The sequence below is a fragment of the Trichosurus vulpecula genome, chromosome 2 (genome assembly GCF_011100635.1).
Source record: "Trichosurus vulpecula isolate mTriVul1 chromosome 2, mTriVul1.pri, whole genome shotgun sequence".
Classification (NCBI taxonomy): domain Eukaryota; kingdom Metazoa; phylum Chordata; class Mammalia; order Diprotodontia; family Phalangeridae; genus Trichosurus; species Trichosurus vulpecula.
In genome coordinates, this window is record NC_050574.1 from 8,895,720 (window position 1) to 8,918,072 (window position 22,353).

Genomic DNA, 22,353 nt, shown 5'->3' on the forward strand with positions numbered 1-22,353 from the left:
CACACTCCTTCCCTATCAAATATTTGCTGTCCTCAGCACATCTGCTGGGGTGCATTTTTCACATTTATCCATATCCCCAACCCAGGAAGGCTCTCTGGGGTCCAAAGGAGGCTCAATCATTGGCCTTTTGTGTGCCACCCTCAGTGCCTGGCACTGGTCTCAAAATACCTCATATGGCAAAAATCTCCAACTTACAGACTGGAGAAAGCCTAAGTCTCCCCCAGCTGTGGGCTGGAGGTCTCAACTCTACCCAGAAAGAGTTAGAAAAAGGCATCAAACAGCAAGACTTTTGTGAAGCTTGTCCAAGGTTATAATCTGCTTAAAAGTTTCTGTCCCAACCCAAGCAAATAGGGAAAAGTTAAAAAAAAAACAGCAGAAAGAAAATGAGGGGAGAGGGGATCCAATCCAACCAAAGGGAAGAAACAGAGAAAAAGAAAAAGGGAAAACTGGGATTCCCCTCCCAGAGAAAGAAACTTTGATCCCAACTAAGTTCCTAGGATACTGTGGAGCTCTCCCTGCAGGAATTAGGGATCTGGGCTCAGCAGAAAGTCATCCCCTTGGTGGGGGGGGAGGGGAGAGGATGGAGAGAAAGACACAGATAGTAATCATAACTGTGAATGTGAATGGGGTGAACTCTCCCATAAAATGGAAGTGGATAGCAGAGTGGATTAAAAAACAAAATCCTACAATATGTTGTTTACAAGAAACACATTTGAAACAGAGGAATATACACAGAGTAAAGGTAAAAGGCTAGAGTATAATATATTATGCTTCAGCTCAAGCAAAAAAAGCAGAGGTAACAATCCTAATGTCAGAAAAAGCAAAAGCAAAGATAGATCTAATTAAAAGAGATAAAGAGGAAACTATATCCTGCTAAAGGCACCATAGACAATGAAGCAATATCATTACTTACCATATATGCACCAAGTGGTATAGTGTCCAAATTCTTAGAGGAGAAGTTAAGGTAGTTACAGGAAGAAACAAACAGAAAAACTATACTAGTGTGGGACCTCAACCTCCCCCTCTCTGAACTAGATAAATTTCAAAATAAAATCTCAAAATAAACAAGAAAGAAGTTAAGGAGGTGAACGGAATTTTAGAAAAGGTAGATAAGGTAGACCTCTGGAGAAAAATGAACGGGGATAGAAAGGAACATAGCTTTTTCTTGGTGGTACATGGCACCTACAAAAAAATTGACCATGTACTAGGGCATAAAAACCTCACAATCCAATGCAGAAGGGCAGAAATATTAAATGCATCCTTTTCAGATCATGATGCAATAAAAATTATATGTAACAAAGGGCCATGGAAAGATAGACTAAAAATTAATTGGAAACTAAATACACTAATCCTAAAGAATAAGTAGGTCAAGCAACAAATCATAGAAACAATCAATAACTTCAACCACAAGCATGACAAAAATGAGACAACATACCAAAACTTATGGGAAGCAGCAAAAGCAGTTCTTTTTTCATTTTGTCTTTGTTTTTGGAGGGGGGAAGGCAGGGCAATTGGGGTTAAGTGACCTGCCCAAAGTCACACAGCTAGTAAGCATGTCAAGTGTCAGGCTGGATTTCAATTCAGGTCCTCCTGACTCCAGGGCTGGTGCTCTACTCACTGCACCACCTAGCTGCCCCAAAAGCAGTTCTTAGGGAAGGTTTTATATCTCTGAATGCTCACATGAATAAAATAGAGAAAGAGGAGATCAATGAATTGGGCATGCAACTAAAAAAGCTAGAAAAAGGACAAATTAAAAATCCCCAATTAAATACCAAATTAGAAATACTCAAAACCTCCAAAAAAAAAAAAAAAGAAATACTGAAAACCAAAGGAGAGATTAACAAAATTGAAATTAAAAAACTATTGAATTAATAAATAAAGCTAAGAGTTGGTTTTATGAAAAAACCAATAAAATAGATAAAGCTTTGTTTAATTTGATTTAAAAAAAGAAAGAAGAAAACCAAATTACTAGTTATCAAAAATGAAAGGGTGAATTCACTACCAATGAAGAGGAAATTAAAACAATAATTAGGAACTATTTTGCTCAACTGTAGGCCCATAAATCTGACAATCTTAGTGAAATGAATGAATATTTATAAAAATATAAATTGATCAGATTAACAGAAGAAGTAAAATACTTAAATAACCCCATCTCAAAAAAGGAAATTGAACAAGCCATCAATGAACTCCCCGGGGAAAAAATCTCAAGGACCAGATGGATTTACAAGCAAATTCTATTAAACATTTAAAGAACAATTCATTCCCATACTATATAGACTATTTAGGAAAATAGGCAAAGAAGGAATCCTGCCAAATTCTTTTTATGGAAAAAAATGTGCTACTGATACCTAAGCCAGGAAGAGTTAAAACAGAGAAAGAAAATTATAGACCAACTTCCCTAATGGATACAGATGCAAAAATTTTAAATAAAATATTAGCAAAAAGATCACAGCAACTTATCATGAGAGTAATATACTATGACCAGGTAGGATTTACTTCAGGAATGCAGGGCTGGTTCAATATTGGGAAAACTATCAGCATAACTGACCATATCAACAACAAAACTAACAGAAACCATATGATTATCTCAACTGATGCAGAAAAATCTTTTGCAAAACACAACAGCCATTCCTATTAAAAACACTAGAGAGCATAGAAATAAATGGAGCCTTCGTTAAAATGATAAGTAGCATCTACCTAAAACCATCACCAAGCATTATATGTAATGGGGATAAGCTAGATGCATTTCCAATAAGATTGAGGGTGAAACAAGGATGTCCATTATCACCCCTGTTATTAAGTATGGTACTAGAAATGTTAACTTTATAAGAGAAGAAAAAGAAATTGAAGGAATTAGAATAGGCCAAGAAGAAACTAAGCTATCTCTCCTACAGATGATATGATGATTTACTTAGAGAATCCTAGAGAATCAAGTAAAAAACTACTTGAGATAAGAAAACAACTTTAGCAAAATTGCATGATATAAAATAAACCCACATAAAACCTCGGCATTTCTATATATTAATAACAAAGCCCAACAGCAAGAGATAGAAAGAGAAATTCCATTTAAAGTTGCTGTAGACACTATAAAATATTTGGGAGTCTACCTGCCAAGACAAAACCAGGGCCTATATGAACATAGCTATGAAACACTTTTCACACAAATAAAGTCAGATCTGAATAAATGGAAAAACATCAGTTGCTCATGGTTAGGCCAAGCTAATATAATAAAAATGACAGTTCTACCTAAATTAATTTACTTATTCAGTGCCATACCAATCAAACTACCAAAAATTATTTTATAGAGCTAGAAAAATAATATTCATCTGGAAGAACAAAAGCTCCAAAATATCAAAAGAATTAATGAAAAAAAATGCTAGGGAAGGTGGCCTAGCCATAGCAGATCTTAAATTATATTATAAAGCAGTAGTCATCAAAACTACTTGGTACTTGGTATATGAAGGTGATGGAATACTATTGTGCCATAAGAAATGGGGATGATGCAGACTTCATAACAACCTGGAAAAACCTACACGACATAATGCTGAGTGAGCGGAGCAGAGCCAGGAGAACGTTGTGCACAGCCACAGATATATGGATTCCGTGAGGACCAACCCTGACATACTGCGCTTTTCTCAGCAACCTAAGGGGCAAGGACAACTCCAGGGGACTCACGATGGAGAATGCTATCTTCATCGAGACAAAGAACTGCGAAGTTTGAATACAGACTGAGGCACACTACATGCTCGCCTTTTCTGCTTCTCTTTTGTTTTTGTTTTTGGGGTTTTTTTTTTTTTTGGTTCTGTTTCTTCTTTCTCATGATTCATTCCACTGGTCAAAATTCTTCTCCACGACTTGACTAGTGCATAAATTAATTCAATGCGACGTTATACATGACAGTTATATGAGACTTCATGCCGTCTTGGGGAGGGAGGGGGAAGGGAGGGGAGAAAAACTGGAACTCAAAACCATGTAGAACCGTGTGTGGTAAACTAAAAATAAATAAAGAAATTTATTAAAAAAAAAACTACTTGGTACTGGCTAAGAAATAGAGTGGTGGATCAATGGAATAGGTTAGGTACACAAGACACAGTAGGCAATGACTATAGTAATCTACTGTTTGATAAACCAAAAGACCCAGCTTCTGGGATAAGAACTCATTATTTGACAAAAACTTCTGGGAAAATTGGAAAATGGCCTAGGCATAGACCAATATCTTAAACCATATACCAAAATAAAGTCAAAATGGGTACACAATTTAGATATAAAAGCTGATACTATTAGCAAACTGAGAAAACAAGGAATAGTTTACCTGTCAGATTTATGTATAACCAATATGACCAAATAAGAGACAGAGAGTGTTACAAAATGCAAAATGTTTAATTTTGAATACATTAAATTGAAAAGTTTTTGCACAAACAAAGCCAATGCAACCCAAGATTAGGAGGGAAGCAGAAAACTGGGAAAGAATTTTTACAACCAATGTCTCTGATAAAGGCCTCATTTCTCAAATATATAGAGAGCTGAGTCAAATTTATAAGAATACAAGTCATTCCCAATTGATAAATGGTCAAAGGATATGAATAGGCAGTTTTCAGAGGAAGAAATTAAAGAAATCTAGTCATATGAAAAAATGCTCTAAATCACTATTGATTAGAGAAATGCAAATCAAAACAGCTCTTAGGTACCACATCTCTCCTGTCAGATTGGTTAACATGACAAAACAGGAAAATGATAAATGCTGGAGAGGATGTGGGAAAATTGGAACATTGTTACATTGTTGGTGGAGTTGTGAACTGATCCAACCATTCTGGACAGCTAATTGGAACTATCCCCAAAGGGCTATAAAAATGTGCATACCTTTGAATCAGGTATATGTTATGTTAATGAAAATAGGAAGATCTTTCCCTTCCATTAATAGGCCTATGTGACCTGTTTAAGTCACAAGGAAGCCTGAGTCACATGGAGCCTGTGGTGGGAGGAGCTTGCCTAAGGGGTGGAGCAGGAAGGGGTGGAATAGGAAGTTGGAGTGAATCAGAGCTGGGAGAGACAGAGTGAGTTGGAGCTGGGAAAGAGAGAGCAGGCAGAGGAGCTAGTGTGAGTGAAAGAGAGTGATTTTTGCCTAAGGGAGTTTGTTTTGTGGGGAGGCCTGGGGATGGTGGTGCCCACTGCATTGTGTATAGATTTCTTTGTTGCTATGATGGATTTGGCTTTCTGGTGTTGGAATAAATGTCTTGGTTTTGCCTTCAATGAATAGAGTCTGTTATATGTTGTGATTCAAACCTGGGTGTACGCTGGCATATTCATAGCAGCTGCTGTGGGTATTGCATTGGCAGTATACAATACCACTTCTAGGTCTATATCCCAAAGAGATCATAAAAACAGGAAAAGGACTCACATGTACAAAAATATTTATAGCAGCTCTTTTTATGGTGGCCAAGAACTTGAAATGAAGGGGATGCTCATCTATTGGGGAATGGCTGAACATTGGTATATGAACATAATGGAATACTATTGTGCTATAAGAAATGATGAGTAGACAGACTTCAGAAAAACCTGGAAAGATTTCTATGAACTGATGCTGAGTGAAGTGAGCAGAACCAGGAGAACACTGTACACAGTAACAACCACAGTGTTCGATGACTGATTTTGATAGACTTAGCTCTTCTCAGCAACGCAACTAAGACAACTCCAAGAGACTCATGATGGAAAATGCCATCCACAACTAGAGAAAGAACATGGAGTCTGAATGCAGATGGAAGCATACTATTTGCTCTCTCTCTCTCTCTCTCTCTCTCTCTCTCTCTTTGTTTTTTCTTTCTTTGGTTCTTCCCATTGGTTCTAATTCTTCTTTACAACATGACTAATGTAAAAATATGTTCAAGATGAATGTAGATGTGGAGCCTATATCAGACTGCACATTGTCATGGGGAGTGGGGAATGAAGGGAGGGGGAGAAAATTTAAACCTCAAAATCTTATGGAAGTGAATGTTGAAAACTAAAAATAAATTATTTTTTAAAATGAATAAAATAAAATAAAAAAGCACAAGAGCAAGCACACACACACACACACAAAAGTCATCCTCTTGCTCTGCTGGGGGAACCAGGAAAGGCCTCTTGCAGGAAGTAGGAAGCACATTTAGGGATTCTAAGACTTGGAGATGAGGAGGGACAGTGTACCAGGCATGGGATTCAGCAGGTGCAAAGACACAGTAATGGAATATGCTGTACAGTGTGTGTGGAGCAGCAGGAAGGTCAGTTTGGGACAAATCAAGCCCCTTTTCCACATGACAACCTTTTAAATACTTGAAGAGAACTACGACATGTCTCGATGTCAGAGCTGGGAGGGACCTTTGTTGTTCCTTGGTGTGTTTGTTGTTCGGTCATTTCAGTTGTGTCTGCCACTTCATGACCCATTTGGGGGTTTTCTTGGCAAAGACACTAGAGCAGTGTATCAGTAAGGCAATAATAACAATATAAATGATCATTGTCAAAATGCCTATGTGGTTCTGTATCACAAAGTATACGAGACTCTCCACGTAGAAGGTAGAAGAAGCAAACCATTAATTCAGACACCAGAGGACCAGATCCCAGAAGCCATTTACCCAATCTATCAGAGCAGTAAAACATTCCATATACAATATCACAACATGGAGCCTCACCATCCCAAAACCTCTCTGACCCCCTGCTGGGGTCTTCCCAAAGACAAACTCACAGTACAGCTAAGTCAGCCTGTTCAGTTCTAACAATCACGATGGCAGCCATTAGCAGCCATAACTACACTCTCTCTCTCTCTCTCTTTCTCTCTCTCTCTCTCTCTCTCTCTCTCTCTCTGCATTTCTTGAGACATAACTTCCTTTTCCTGCCAGGAAGCTCCTTCCACCACATGTGACTTGTGACGTAGGCTTCTTGTGATGTAAGCAAGCCACATGGCCTTTTAATGGGTAGAAAAGATCTTCAAATCTAAATTGCTATTACAAGCATACAAATGGTTTGTCATTTCCTTTTCAAGCTCTTTTTAAAGATGATGAAACTGAGGCAACCAGGGTTAAGTGACTTACCCAGGGCCACATAGTTAGTGAGTGTCTAGGCTGGATTTGAACTCAGGTCTTCCTGACTCCAGGCTCAACGCTCTTTCCACTGGGCCACCTCACTGCCCCAGGAGGGCCCTTACCTCATAATAGTAACAGACTCTTAAGGGCAGATTGAGACTTTTTTTTGGACATGGCAAATGTGTGAAGTTGTTTTGACTATAACTATTTGTTACAGAGTTTTTTTTTTCTTTCTTTTCAAATTGGGGGAAAGGTAGGGAGAGGGAGAGAAGGCGGATTTCACACAAAATGAAAAAAAAATTCATTTAAAATACCACCAACATACTCATAATAACAGCTGCGCCTTATGCAGCACGTTGAGACCCAGCAAATCTTCATCATTATCTCCTTCAGGCCTCACCACCTGGCGAAGTGGGCTCTTCAGGGCTTGGCCTTGCCACACGTCTTCTTCCAGAGAGACAGCCAAAGACTTGCTGGGGCCAACATGGAATCTGGTCCCTAGGTGGGGGATGCATGTGTGCCTTTGACCTTGACTTCTGGGCTCCAAGGGAGCTCAGAGCATCCAATGTCAGAGCTGGGAGAGTTTGAGAAGATTATCCAGTCAAAGCCCCCCAGCTTTTTTTTCCAGAGGAGGAAAATAAAGCCCAGGGAGGGAAAGTGACAAGTGCCTGAAGTCCCCAGAGCGAGCCAGGCCATCCAAGTCCTTGCCTCTGGCTTTTTTGCCTAGTCCATGCTCAGTTATTTGGTAAAAGTGTATCTAGTGCTCTGGTGTGCAGAGCCTGGGAGAGACACAATGGAGGGAGAGAGAACGAATGAGTGAGAGAATGAATGAATGAATGATTGAATTAATGAGTGACTGAACGAATGAGTGACTGAATGAATGAGTAAATGAGTAAGCAAATGAATGAATAAGTATGAATAAGTGAATAATGAGTAAATGAATGAGTGAATGAGTAAATGAATGAGTGAATGAATGAGTGAATAAGTGAGTAAATGAATGAGTGAATTAGTGAATGAATGAGTTAATGAGTAAATGAATGAGTGAATGACTGAATGAGTAAATGAATGAATGAATGGATGAGTGAGTAAATAAATGAGTGAATGAATGAGTAAATGAATGAGTGCGTGAATGAGTAAGTGAATGAATGAGTGAATTAATGAATGAAAAAAGCCAAGTGTTAAGTACTGAGGGTATAAAATAGAATCAGACAGTCCCCTGTTCACCAGATGTTCACATTATAAAGGGAAGACAGGACTGAGACAGCTTCTCATTCTCAGTGCTTTGGGTAGCCATGGTGGGGCAGGGTGGCCCGTGGAGGAGGGGTCTGGGATCAGCCTTGTTCTTTTTGGTTCTGAGACAGAAGAGAGGCAATGGGGGAATGGCCAAGAAGCCAGTTTGTGCCCAGTGGGGAAAAGACTCACTAACGTTTAGTGCTTCCCAGGAGGGGAAGGGGCTGTCCCCAGAGCTGGCAGACCCTTTGTCCTTGGCGGTCTTCTAGTAGAGGCCACATGACCACTGGCTCTGCTGTAAAGGGGATCCTCAGCCAAGTACATGTTGGACTAGTGGTCACTGACATCCCTTCCTACGCTGACATTCCACTGTGACTGAGGCAAAATGAGCCTGGCTCAGAGATAGCTAAGAATCCAAGCAGGTGAGAGAGATAAAGGGTGGAAGCCCAGCCTCTGGACACAGCAATGAAGGGGTGGACAGGACTCCATTGACAGGAGTGGACAGCATAAGGTATCCCAGGTGTCAGGAATGCCCTCTGCCCTCTTTTTACTGAGAGGGAACCTTGGTCTCAGAGGAAAGGGAAGACAGCAAGTCAGAGGTTGGATTGATTGGTCTCTGGGTTCTCTGGGACTCCAGGTGTGACTCCAGTGACCTCGGTAAGATGAATAATCCAATTATAAAAACCATTTAGACTAGCTGTCTGCAGGAAACTGTGCTAAGTGTGTCGGACAACAAGACAAAAACAAAACAGACTTTGCCCTTGCCAAACTCCCGCTCTACTGGGGATGCAACATGAACACAGAGAATTAAATACAAAATATACACAATGTAGGGATAGCACAGTAGAAAGTAGTGCCTGACCTGGGCTGTGAAGGAAGTTAGGGATTCTTCAGCTGGGTGGCTGTAAGGGCACTCAGTGAATGGGAAGATCTTTCCCACCCATTTGAATGGGCTTCAGGGACGGGGCTCTCAGGGTCCTGGGGGGAGTGACTAGGACTGGAGGGAATGGTAGGTGCCTGAGTTCTGGTCCACATGATGACATGAAGCCTGTGGTGGGAGGAGCTTGCTGAACGGTTGGAGCAGAGCTAAGAGGCAGTTGGTGAGAGCAGTTAAGAGCTGGAGCAGAGAAGAAGCAGTCAGCTAGCTGAATACAGCTTGGATATGGAGGTAGAAGGGGTGGCGATGGCAGCAGGCACTACCAAAAGGCAGGACTGACCCTCGTGGAGACTGGAGCGTGCTGAGCAGGGGCTTGAGGCCAGTGGGTGGTCTTCTTGCTGGAGGACCCTGGCATTGGGGTGGCTGGGGGCGGGGGGAGGGAAGACCCAGTATGGCTTGGCTTGCTGCCATAATGTTTTTCTGTGACCTCTTGGTCACTATTGTGAGATGGGCATACTGGTTTTGGAAGGTTCTTGCCAGGATGTCAAATCGGGGACACTGTCCATGGGTCTGCTACTTTTGAGTTTCAATAAATGTTGTAACTCCTCTGCCTTCCACTTAGAGAATTCCTTACATCCTGCGATTCTGGACCATTCAGGCATATTCATGGTTATCTTTGAAATCATGAATTCTGCCTTAATGATATAGTGGCTCAGTGCATAGAGCACCTGATGGCAGGAAGACCTGAGTTCAAATCCAGCCTCAGACACTTACTAGCTGTGTGACCCTGGACAAGTCACTTAAGCCGGGTCTGCCTCAGGTTCTTTCACTGAGGATAAATAAGCCGGTGATAATAAAAGCCCCTAGCTCACTGGGTTGGACACCTGCATCGCACTTAGCAAGCCTTAAAGCTTTGTGGAAAGGCTCCTTCTCATTGTTACTGTCCTCGTTGCAATGAGGAGTCCCTGAAGCTCATCAGGCAGCTCTGGCAGAGGGCCTGGGGGCAGGGGGGGTGCAGTTTCACCTGCAGCCACCGGACCAGTCCAGGGTGAGGTGGTGAGGGGCTGCACCAGGCTGAGAGCGGTGACAGAGGGCGGGGGAGCCTGTGCGAGGGATGGTTTGGTGGCAGAACGGATAAATTGTAGCACTCCGAGACTCAGTTTCCCCATCTGTAAAATGGGAGGGGGGAAGGAGAGCAGAGTTGCACCAGACGACTTTGCTTCTAAGTTAAAAACAAATGCCTCGAGCGATAGAGAAAGGCAAGGAAGGGTCGCCTCCTCCATCTTCCTTCTCCTTCCTCCGGCCCTTCTCTCCGTCACTGGATTTGTGGGTCTTGGGCACCTTCTGGACTACATTTCCCATAAATCTCTAACACGGCTTCGGGCGGAAGACGCCGCGGGTTGTTATGGAGACGAGTACGCGCAGAGAGGAAGAGCGAAAACCAGGGAGAGGCGTGGCGTGACCAAGGAGCAGCCTTTGATTGGCGGACGACACGTGACCGCTTGAGGCGGCGCATGCTCAGAGAGTCTGTGGTGTTTTTTTGCCTCATCGCTTCTCCTTAGCTACGCAACTAGGGTCTCTCCCGGACCTGGGAGGCGACAGCCGGCAGAGTCCGTGTGCATGGCCCAGCGGCCGGCCCTGGGAAGCCGGGCTCTGACGAGACCTTAGGGAAATGGAACCCACTGGTGATGCCCGAAGGGGTAGGCCTGGGAGGCGGTCTACGCGTGCGCAGAGTCTCGGCCGGGGTGGCGATGCGCGCGCATCCCCGGCCGCCGAAGTCGCTACGAACAGCCCAGCCAGGTGAGCAGGGGAGTGGAGCGGGAAGGGGGAGGGATCCGGGTGTTGCGTGGTAACGGCTGGGTCCGCCCTCCCGTGACGTCATCCTCAGCCTTCCGCGCCCCGCCCCTCCCCCTGAGGAGGGCAGCTGAGGGTCACGTTGGCAGCCGCCCCGCCCTCCTTCGTGACGTCATGCCCTAGGCTGCTTTCCCGGTGTCCCAGAGTCGGAGCTCCACGTGGGCCCCTTTCACAGATGGGGAGACTGAGGCCTCCCTGCGGCCCTAGTGTGAGGAAGCGGGGTCCCCGCCTGCGCAGCCCCGACGCCCCGTCCCTGGTCCGTTACGCTTCCGATTCCCGAGCTCTGAGGGCCTGAGAGGGGTGCTGGGGAGGTCGCAGAGTGGGGGGCAGAGGCGGCCCTTCCTTCCCATCCCCCCCTCACTCTGCGAAGGTGGGCAGAGCTCCGGGCTGGAACCTCAGAGGTCACTGCACACCTGCCCCTTTAACCAAGGAGAAACTGAGGCACACCGAGCAAATGCAGCATAAAGAGCCCTGGAGCCAGAAATGGTGGGGGGGGCCTCCTTCACCGCCCACCCCCTTCTGCCTTGGCTTCTTTCTGTGTCCCTGCGCTCAGGGTCTGGAACACAGTAGGCGTTTAATAAATGCTGATGGAAGGAATGTCCCCCAAAGCTTGTTGACTAAGCACTGACTTGGTTCAGTCAGCCCCTTCCCCCAGGGAGCCCACCTTAGAGTAGGTGGGAGGTAACCTCAGAGGGGAAGGCCCCAACCCACCTGGAAAGGCCTCCAGCACAGGTTGGGATTTGGGCTGAGCCTGATAGAAAGCCAAGGACACTGAGCGGGGAGGGCATTCCATGCAGGAGGCACAGCCTATGCAAAGACTCGGAGATGAGAGATGCCCATCAGATCTCCCAGCTCCCCTGAGCTCAGTGAGGGCCCTGCCCAGCTCCCGCATCAGCACGTGCCTGCTGGACAGTTCACCGGGGTGTCTCTCGGGTAGCCCCAATCCAACGTCTCTAACCTGCCACCTGGGACACCCCCAGCTCAGAGTTAGGCCGTGACCTCTGCCTCGGTGTCTCTCATCTGCATCTTTTCTCTTCTCTCAGTCTCTCATGCCCTCCCTCTTGCCTGGGCTACTGAAATAATCTAATTGCCTCAAGTCCCCATGTGACCCCCCCCCCCCACTTATGATTTCCCTTGCTTTCTGTTTCCCTTAGGATAAAATAGAAACTCCACGCCGCCCCGCCCCCCCATCTAAGGCCTGGCTCCCTCCTTTTCCATCCTCTTCCCATCATACCCCATAGTGCATTTTCCAGGACATGCCAGTCCAGCCTCATAGGGCAAGTCCTCACCCACCTCCAGGCCTGGGATGCCCTTCCTCTTCGCCTTAGTGCCTGAGAAGCCCCGGCTTCCTCCAAGGCTCCCCTCAGGAGGTGTTGTGATGGAAATTAAGGTAAAGCCAGGCACCAAGTTCCCAGCACGTTTTGTCAGTAAGGCTTCTGACTCTGTGACCCCATTTGGGGTTTCCTTGGCAGATAGCCTGGCGTAGTTGGCCATTTCCTTCTCCACCTCATTTGACAAATGAGGAACCTAAGGCAAACGGGGGCAACTGACTTGGCTAGGGTCACACAGCTAGTATCTGAGACTGGATTTGAACTGAGTAGGATGAGTCTTCCTGACTCTAGGCCCGGCACTGTGGGTGTTGTGGCGCTTCCTACACGGGAAGGCAAGACCAGGAGGCAGGGCTTCCGGGCCTTCCTAGAGCTCAGGGAAGTACAGGTGAACAAAGAACAGACAACCTTCCTGGTCACAAAGGCCGAGGTGCCCTCGATGATGGACAGCAGTCTGATTGGCTCGCTGGCAGCAGCCCCGCCTTGGTCCTGTGGCCCAGGAAGCTCGCTCCCAGTGGTATGCACCTGTGTGGCGAGGGAGTCTCAGGGCAGCCAAGCAGGCTTTATGGAAGGACGGGTGTCCGGCACCCACCTGCATTGGGCAGAGCTCAGCGGGGTGGGCAGGAAGATGCCGGCGTCTCCTGGGATTCAGCTTAGCTCACAGAGGAAGGCTGACCTTCGGAAGCACTCAGAGCCAGAGAGCAACGCCATGTTGGGGGCGACGCCCAGTAGAAGCAGCGCCAGAATGGAATCAGCTTTTGCCGGGGCGCTCTCTCCTTCATATGAGCCTGTGTTCACTTCTCTGGGTCCATCCAGGCTCCTTGGGGACATAATTTTGTTACTGCCCCCGGGCACCTGCCTTGTGTAGGCAGTAGAGGTGGTACCATGGACAGAGGCTTCAGAGCCAAGCCCAGACACTGTAGCCAGGTGAGCTTGGGCAAGTCACGCCACCTGCCTCAGTTTCCTCGTCTGTAAAATGGAGATAGTCACAGCCCCCGCGTCCCAGGTTGTGTATTTTTAAAGCACTCCTAATCAATGCTGGCTATCATTATCAGGATGAATGAACTAAAAGGCCTTTAGTGAGCCGAGGGCTGTGCAGAGCTGGAGATCAATAAGGCCGAGGCAGTCAGTCAGGGCCTGGCATGGAAAGGCCTGTGGCCACGGGCAGCTGCCCCTCTCAGGGGCCATTTCCGTGGCTCAGGCCCAATCTGTACTGGGTATTGAACCATCTGGCAGCGTTTTGACAGAAAGGAGCTTCCTCTCTGGCCGTGGCTGCGTGGGGGCCCATCAGGGCAGTGATGGTGGCATCTCTACAGCGGTTACTTGTAGCCTCGGGGTCCTGGCTCCATCATTTGCTGTGTGACCTGGTGGGTCCCTTCCCCCTCTGCATCTCAGGCCCCTCCTCTGGAGCATACAGCCCCCTAGGGGATCACTTGAAAGCACTTTACTGTTACTGCAAGAGACCTCTAGGATGAGGAAAACACCAAGGCATGTCCGGCTAACATGGAGATGGAGGAGCTGAGGCCCAGAGGGAGCAGAATCTGCCTCTGTCCGCATGCCCAGGTCTCCCGCCTGCTAGCTCTCCTGGCCTCCTGACCTCCTGGCCTCCTGGCTGTCCTGGCCTCCTGACTGTCCTGACCGTCCTGACCATCTGACCTCCTGGCCATCCTTACCTGCTGGCCATCCTGGCTGTCCTGGCCTCCTGACCTCCTGGCTGTCCTGACCATCCTGACGTCCTGGCCTCCTGGCCATCCTGGCCTCCTGCGTCCTAGCCGTCCTGCCCTCCTGGCATCCTGGCTGTCCTGGTATCCTGGCTGTTCTGGCCATCCTGACCTCTTGGCCTCCTGACTGCAGCCTCCCCCTTCCCCACCCTGGGCTAAGAGGAAGCGTTGACTTCCTGCTGCAGACAGCCTGGGCCTTCTGGTTCCTCCCATCTGTGTGTCCCTGCCCAGCCCAGAGCAGCACCCAGCCAAAGTCTGCAGCCACTCCCGGACGGTGCCAGGGCCACAGGACATCACATTCGAAGGGCACTCCCTCCCCACAGCAGGAGAATGACGTCTTGGGTGGGAAGAGGCCTGGGGAGCTCGCCTGAGCACCGGTACGACTCTGTGCCTTCTGGAGGGCACCGGGGGGTTGGGGGCTGGGAGGAGCCCTCCCCGCTTCTTCTGCTTAGGCTCATCTCTGGGGTGGTGGGAATGTTGTTTCCTGTCAGTGACAGCTGACCTCTCCCGCTTTGGTTAAGTTTTCTGTGGGGATTATGCAAGAATGCTGGCCTGGGAAAGAGGATAAACAAGGAAGTCTAGTAAAGGAGCAGGTCCCCTCGTTGCCCCTCAGCTTCTCTGGGGGTTGCCCATCCCCATCAGTTCCCCAAGCCCTTCTCCCTGGAGTGGGTACTTCCAGGAGGCTGCTGGGGGAGGCCCTGTTTTGGGGAACTCTCCTGGGATTGGCTTCTCACTCCACCCCCTCCCTGGAGAGGGGCCTTCTCAGTTGGCGTGGGGCTTTGGGGTGGGCTAAAACGAGGGGCACCCTGAGGACCAGCCTGTAGCTATGGTAGCTGTTGAGCCTGAGCCTGGGATAGGGGAGGAGAGGCAGGCATGGCCCTAGAGCCAGCCCCCTCCTGCGCTGGGGAGCCCCCCCAGGATTAGGCCCTGGGATAGGGGAGGAGGGACAGGCATGGCCCTAGAGCTAGCCCCCTCCTGCACTGGGGAGCCCCCCCAGGATTAGGCCCTGGGATAGGGGAGGAGGGACAGGCATGGCCCTAGAGCTAGCCCCCTCCTGCACTGGGGAGCCCCCCCCAGGATTAGGCCCTGGGATAGGGGAGGAGGGACAGGCATGGCCCTAGAGCTAGCCCCACCCTGCACAGGTTCCCATCCATTTCAGGCTCCCATGTGGCGGCTTCTCCTCTCCAGGCCTGCCACAGCTGAACTCCCTTTCCCCTTTGGCTGCTGTGTTCCAAAGCCCCACATTCTGGGCCTGACAGTTCCTTCTATGCTCTGTGTTCCAAAGTCCAGGCGAGCTCTGAGGCTTTTGGTCCCTTGTCTTCGTACTGGGTCTCTTTCCTCTGACCCCCTGTCTCTGCTCCCAGGGCTCTCCCCTTCCTGGGCTTTTGGGGCTCCAGGTTCTTTGGCCCAGATATCTAAGTTTTGGGTGACAGCGGCCGGGGGCCGAGCTGGAAGCCTGGCCTGAAGACTCACTAGCTTTGGGACCTTGTGGAGGGTTCCACACTCCTGGAGGCGCGGTCTCATCCTGCACATGCCCAGCTCAGTGGTGGCACTCAGAGAAAAGCTGTGCCTGCTGGTCAGATTGACTTAGAAAACCACAAATTCACATTATCTGGGTCATGTTGTGTTTTTACTTATTGGGGTAAATACTTCCCCTGCGTGTTTTAGTCTGGCTCCGGACTTTTGTCTGGGCAGGGATTGTGACCCCTCGGCTCCAGCCCTCACTTGGCCCTGAAGGCTGCTGCGTAGACTCTGGGGGAGTCACCTCTGCCACAGGAGGGGATGGATTTGATGATCCCTAAGATGCTTCCCAACTCCTTCCCGTGTCCATTTTACAGATGGGACAACAGAGGCCCAGAAAGGGGGAAGTTGTATCATTCCTTCAACAAACATTTATTGCCTGTCTCCATAGGGTGTATCTGAGCCTGTGTGCTGTACCTGGATAGGGCCCTGCCCTGCCCTCAGGAAGCTCCCTGTGTAATGGGGGAGAAGACACAGGACAGACAGCCTTAATAAGCCAGGTCGTGTGATAATGTCCTGAGCCCTATGTGGCACCTGAGGGAGGGAACAGTAACTCCCATGTCCCTAGCTCTAAAAGCTTCTGTAGCTCCCTGGGGTAGGTGGGCAGTACAGGTGTCACCTGGTCTGCCAGGTGAGGAGGCAGACCCAGAGCAATCCAGGGCCTCATCCATGGTCATAAAACATGTGTATGTGTCTGTGTCTGTGTCTGCATTCGAACCCAGGTCTCCACACTCTGAGGCTCCTGTCCCACCCTCTGCACAGATATCAGAGCTCCCCAGAGAGCTTGGAGGGGGCAGTGTCTCTCTCTCTCTTAGGGCTCATTAATGCCAACTCTCCATGTTCTTGAGAGGAAACAGAGGCTCATGGAGGTGTGGGAACCTGGTCACCAAGGCCTCACAAGCTTCTCAGACCAGCTTCTTCCCCAGTCATGCCCATCATGGCTCCTCTCCCAGCCCATCCTCGCTGGTGCCAGAGGGTCACAGCCTGGAGAGGGGTCACAGCCTGAAGGAGGAGGGTCATGGTCCAAAGTGGGGTCACAGCTTGAAGAGAGGTCACGGTCTGAAGCGGGAGGGTCATGGTCCAAAGGGGGGTCATGGCCTGAAGGGGGTGTCATAGCCTGAAGGGGGTTCACGGCCTGAAGGGAGAGGGTCACAGCCTGAAGGGGAGCATCATGGCCTGAAGGGGCAGGGTCACAGGCTGAAGGGTCTCCTGGCCTGAAGGGGATCTCACTGCCTGAAGTGGTCACGGCCTGGAAGGGGGGGTGTCACCAGCTGAAGGGGGTCATGACCTGAAGGGAGAGTCATGGCCTGGAGGGGAGTCACAGCCTAAAGTGGGGTCACAGTCATGGGTCACAGCTGGGCCATGGACTTGGATTCAGGTCCTGGCCTCGGGGCTGCTTTGCTGTGAGAGGGCAGGGGCTCCCTGGAGTCCCCTGAGGCAGTGCTGGCGGGGTCACAGAAAGCAGCAGAGGGGGAGGGCCGGCTCTTCCTTTCCCCTCCTCTGCGGGCACTCCCTGCTGACTGACATGTTGATGCCTGCTTTCCCACAGAACCATCTGTTTCTGCCCTGAGTGCGGGGGGCAGGTCAAGCCCACTTTCCACTTCTGCCCATACTGCGGAGACCTCTTGCCAGCTAAGGATGAGATGGGGGACAGAAGCTCTCTGGAGGAGCATGACACCTCGGGAGAAGGTACTGCCACCGGGGTCGTCATGGCCAGTCTCCCACCAGGCCAGGCCTTCTCCATCTCAGAGCTCAGAGGGACCATCGTTCCCAAAGTTCTGCTCTGTGTGGAGGCCCCCATAGAGTGCTGGGTCCGAGCTGGAAGGGTCCTCAGGCATCCTCACCCTAAGAGGAGACACGGCACAGCAGAGTGGGGATGGCCCCCATTGATGGTGGGGTCATAGAGGTAGGGGCAGCCAAGCCCAGAACTGTGATGAGCAGAGTGAGGCTGGCTGAGGTCAGCGGCGAGGGCGGCCCTCCCGCTGGGGCACGGTCGCCCCGTTCAGAGGAGGAATGGGGGGAAGTTGATTGGGCGAGGTCCCTGTGGCTGATCTCCGGTCTGTCCGCTGCGGGTCAGGCCAGCTCTCAGAATCAGTGGTAGAACAGGCCGTGCATTTGGAGCCCTTCCTGTAGAGCAGGAAGCGGGTCAAGGGGCAGAGCGGGGGTGGGGGGGGGGAGTATTAGCAGGGTCAGGACCCACAAGTCCAGCTGGCCCACTTTACGGCTGAAGACTCTGAGGCTCACCGAGCTAACCAGTGTCCCACTGTGCAAGGGAAGTTTGGCCCCGGGGTCTCCCGGCTCCAGGCAGGCCCCTGTGCAGCCACAGACCTGGAGGGCATCTTAGTGGCGTTTGGTCCAGCCTCCAACCCTCCTCACCTGTGAAGGGCTGAGGCCAGAGCAAGTGCTCATTCCCTCCCTTGTCCTAGTCAAAAGATCCTAGATTCCTACATTCAGACCTGGCAGATGCCTCTAATCCCCTCCGTTTCACAGAGGAGGAAACTGAGTCCCCAAGTGCAGAAAAGAGAAGTAGTAGCAGTGGTGGGATTTGAACCCAGGACTCCTCCAGCCTCCCTCCCCAGTCTGAGTCCCTCAGACTTCCCCACAAAAATAGAGACTCTGAGTGACCCCGAGGAGCATCGTCGGGGTTGTTGTGAGGATGGACCAGACAGTGTAGGGCCTGGAGGAGGAACCACATGTCTGTGGGACCCTGAGGCCGTCTAGGCCAGCACCTGCTGCAGGAATCTCTTCTCAGGCTCTCCATGGGGCCGCGCAGACTGGGAGCTCTGTAAGAGGCTGGGGGGGGAGGGGCACGGGGCGCACCTGGGGACCAGCCCAGATCTGCCCTTCTGACCTCAGGGACCTGGGCAGACTGGGGTCTGAGGGGACCCCAAAGACAGGAGGCAGCCAGGCCCCTGTTCTCCAGTGAGGCGCCTCTCACCAGCGGACTGGGCCAATGAGCTCCGAGTCTTATGATCCCCATCAGAAGGCCAGCTCCTCAGGGCAGGCGCTGTCCTGCATTTAGTGCATGCTTGGCATACAGTAAGCGCTTAATCGATGCTTCTCCATTCTGCCCTAGGATAAAGGGGATCTTTTTACCCAGGCTGAGCATGTCTACCCGCCCCTCTTCTCATCTCCCAGCTAAAGAGCCTTCATCCCTTCAGCCAGCAGCCTCTGGCCCCTTCTCTCCCTGGGAGCATAGGCCATAGGCAGGCAGGGACTGTGTCCCTTGTGTCTTTGTACCTCCAGGGCACAGGCACTCTGTCATGCCTGGTGATTCCCTGCTAAAATGTGGGCTCCTGGCTCCCTTCTCTGGATTGTTCCTCCTAGTCACATGCGGACACACTTGGCAGAGAGACTGGGCGGCAAGTTAGGAAGAGCCAGCCACTGGCCTTTGTCCTCTGCCGGGGCTCCTTCCCCACCCTCCGCCATCCATCAGCACAGCCGCTTATCAGCGCCAGCTGCCAGTTCTGGGGCCTCAGGATTGGGCCCCAAGGGAGCCCACTGCTCCTCTATGACTGTTTATTGACCCCTTCAGCTCCCAGCTCTGGCCACGGCCCCTGCCTGTCCCCCATGTCTGGAGGCTTCTCCTCCCTCCTCCTCCTCACCTCCTGCCTTCCCTGGCTTTCCTCGAGGCCCGTGTTCTACAGGAAGCCCTTCCACCATCCCATTCACAGTCGCCCCTGCTCCACTGACCTGTGGGTTGTTTCCTTTTACGGGCTGCCCACACACACACTCAGTCATCCCTGTCGCCTCCGGGATCCAACACAAAATTCTCTGCTTGGCATTCAGAGCCCTTTGTGAGCCAGCCCCTGATGGCCCTTCTGGTCTTCCTCTGGTCCAGTGACAGCAGCCCTCTCCCGTCCCTCAGCCTTGGGATTCTTACTGCGGATTCCCTATGCCTGGAATGCTCTCTCTATCCCAATGGCCCTTCCTTGCACATAGCACCTTTCTTCTGGTTCCGCCCTGTTAGGCTGGGCTCCCTGAGGGGGCCACCCTTTGTCTGCTTCCTCAGCACTTAGCTCACTGCCTGGCACCTCACGGGTGCTCAGCGATACTTAGTGACTGACTGCCTGGCTCTCCTCTCAGCATAAAAGTAGGAGAAACAAGCTCCTTCCCTCAAAGTTTGTGGCTTGGGTATCTGTGAACAAAGCTTGGTTCGAGCCAGAGCACCTGCATTTGTGGATTGTCTGTTGGGTGGCTGTGGCGGAGCCCTCTGGCCTCTCTGCGCCCCGGGGCGGGCTACATGGCCACTGATGTCCCTGCTGTTTTCTGTCTGGGAGCGGGGAGTTAGAGAACCTGAGAGCTGGGAGGGACCGTGGAAAGTCAGGGAGAGAGGGGCCTTCAAATGGACAGTGTGGGAGGGCGGATCTGGGGGTGCCCTCTGGGGTTGCCCACTCTCTGCTGGGGCTAGGGGCTGCGCTTGAACTCACCCTCTGTCCGCTGTTCTAGTCCCCCAGAAGAGAGAAGCCCACCAAGGCCAAGGGGTCCCGAGGAAGAAAAGAAAGTGGCCCCTGCCCATCCCCTCATCTCCCCCATCCACCAGCATATCCCAGAAGATCGCCAAGGAGGAAGCATCACCTAGCTTCCTGGGGAAGGCCAGAGGTGAGAGGGGCCACTGCCTGGTCTGACACAGAAGAGGGAGAGGCTGCCTTCCAGGGGCTTGGGAGGCAGAGGGCTCTGTCCTCACTCCCCAGCAAGCTCTAGCTCCCTCGCTGGGCTGATCTTCCAATATCCATGGGTCCCTTCTTCCTTGTCTGGTGCCAAATGGATAGGTAGAGGAGGGTCCCAGAATCAGGGAATCACAGAACCAGCCCAAACCACAGAGGGCACTGGTCTAGGGGGGCCCAATGAAAGGGAGACTGGAACTAGGGGCCAAGGACCTTTGTGCTCATCCGCTCCCTGTGCATGACCTTGGCTAAGTCATTGACCTTTCAGGGGCATTTTCTGGGCTGGTCACAGGCTCGTTTGGGATACTTGACCATCCTCACGCATAGAGGGGGCTGGGGGTGGGGAGCAAGTCATTGCGATGTGACAGTGAGATAACCCAGGAAGGAGGGTAGGGACACACTTGTAGGCACGAAAGACAACCCAGCAGGGCCAGTCAGAGCAGCTTAGGGGTCGGAATGGAGACTCTGAGTTGGCCAGGCCTTTGGAAGGTGAGCCCTTAGAAAGGATCTGAGCTGGGTAGCAGCTGAGGGTGTAGAGTGGCTGGAAGCTCCAGGGATGGTAGAGAGGAAGAGGTGTGCCCCGGCTGGGAGAGGAGACATGCTGGCCTCAGATCCGGCACCTCGCCTTCTGCCTCGTCCTGACTCTGTGACTGTGGCAGGTCCCTTACCTTCTCAGGGCCGGGCCAGCATTCCAGGGCACAGAGTGAAAAGAGACAGTGCCAGCTGGCATCAGGAGGAAAACTTTTCTCCCTGGCAGTTCCAGGCTTATGGGGCCTGTGGCCTTGTCCCATCCCATCCACAACCATGAGACCCCTCACAGCTGAGTTGCGTGCCCTGAGAACAGCCTGCCGTGAGCTGTAGTGAAGTCCCTGTCCCAGCAGGGCTTTAAGCGCCGTTGCCGAGGGGATTCCTGCTTCCTGCTGGGGTCTCTGAGATTCTGCTCATGTCTCCCCAAAGGCCAGGACCCCCGCCAGAGACAAAAGCCTGTCAAAGCATCGTCTCCAGAGTCTTTGGGGAAGTCCAAGGTCCTGACGGACAAAGATGGCCAGTGCTGGAGGCTGGGGGCGCTGATGCCCAGCAGCGAGAGTGGGATGCTTTTTGAAGGTGCAGCCCCGAGTGGTGTCGAGCGGTGTGGGGCACGGGGTGGGGGGAAGATGAGGAAAAGGAGGGCAAGCCAAGCCCCAGAGACCACCCCTTCAGTCTGAGATGCAGCAAGAGGACTGAGCCAGGGCCTGGCTGGCTGAAACCAAGAGGGGCTTAAAGAGAGCAGGTGGGGAGGTGATGTTCTTACAGTCACAGAGTTGGACTGCCAGATGGCCTCCCCCTAGATGATGTGAACAGACCACAGCACCCAGCCAGCATCTTCATTTGTCCTGGGGTCAGTCACTGCCTCCTGTCCTCTGTAAAAAGAGGAGCCCTCTGGGGTGGTAGACTTAGAAAATGTCAGAGCCTTAGAACTGGTGGGGTGGGGGAGGGGTGGTCAGAGCTGGGAGGGGCCATAGAACAGGGAATGTCAGAGCTGGGAGGAAGCTTAGAATAGGGAATGTCAGAGCTGGGAGGGGCCTTAGAACAGGGAATGTCAGAGCTGGAAGGAGCCTTAGAACAGGGAGTGTCAGAGCTGGGAGGGGCCTTAGAACAGGGAATGTCAGAGCTGGGAGGGGCCTTAGAACAGGGAATGTCAGAGCTTGGAGGGGCCTTAGAACAGGGAATGTCAGAGCTGGGAGAAGCCTTAGAACAGAGTGTCAGAGCTGGGAGGGGCCATAGAACAGGCAGTGTCAGAGCTGGGAGGGAGCTTACAACAGGGAATGTCAGGGCTGGGAGGAAGCTTACAACAGAGAGTGTCAGAGCTGGGAGGGGCCTTAGAACAGGGAATGTCAGAGCTGGAAGGAGCCTTAGAACAGGGAGTGTCAGAGCTGGGAGGGGCCATAGAACAGGGAATGTCAGAGCTGGGAGGGGCCTTAGAAGAGGGAGTGTCAGGGCTGGGAGGGGCCTTAGAAGAGGGAGTGTCAGGGCTGGGAGGGGCCTTAGAACAGGGAATGTCAGAGCTGGAAGGAGCCTTAGAACAGGGAGTGTCAGAGCTGGGAGGGGCCATAGAACAGGGAA

The 22,353-nt window shown here is 50.9% G+C and overlaps 2 protein-coding genes across 2 annotated transcripts in view; both read left to right on the top strand.

Annotated features, from left to right (window-relative positions):
• Positions 1-22,353, top strand: part of LOC118837563 (zinc finger protein 420-like) — a 218,041-nt gene that overhangs the window by 57,006 nt on the left and 138,682 nt on the right. The window lies entirely within an intron of this gene.
• The window catches only part of VRK3 (VRK serine/threonine kinase 3), a 28,483-nt gene continuing 16,793 nt past the window's right edge, over positions 10,664-22,353 (top strand). Inside the window, exons 1-4 of the mRNA XM_036744530.1 lie at positions 10,664-10,959; positions 17,133-17,272; positions 20,033-20,185; positions 21,208-21,354. Of these exons, the coding sequence (XP_036600425.1) occupies positions 10,832-10,959; positions 17,133-17,272; positions 20,033-20,185; positions 21,208-21,354 (568 nt within the window). The 5' untranslated portion in view covers positions 10,664-10,831. The remainder of the gene's footprint in view (positions 10,960-17,132; positions 17,273-20,032; positions 20,186-21,207; positions 21,355-22,353) is intronic.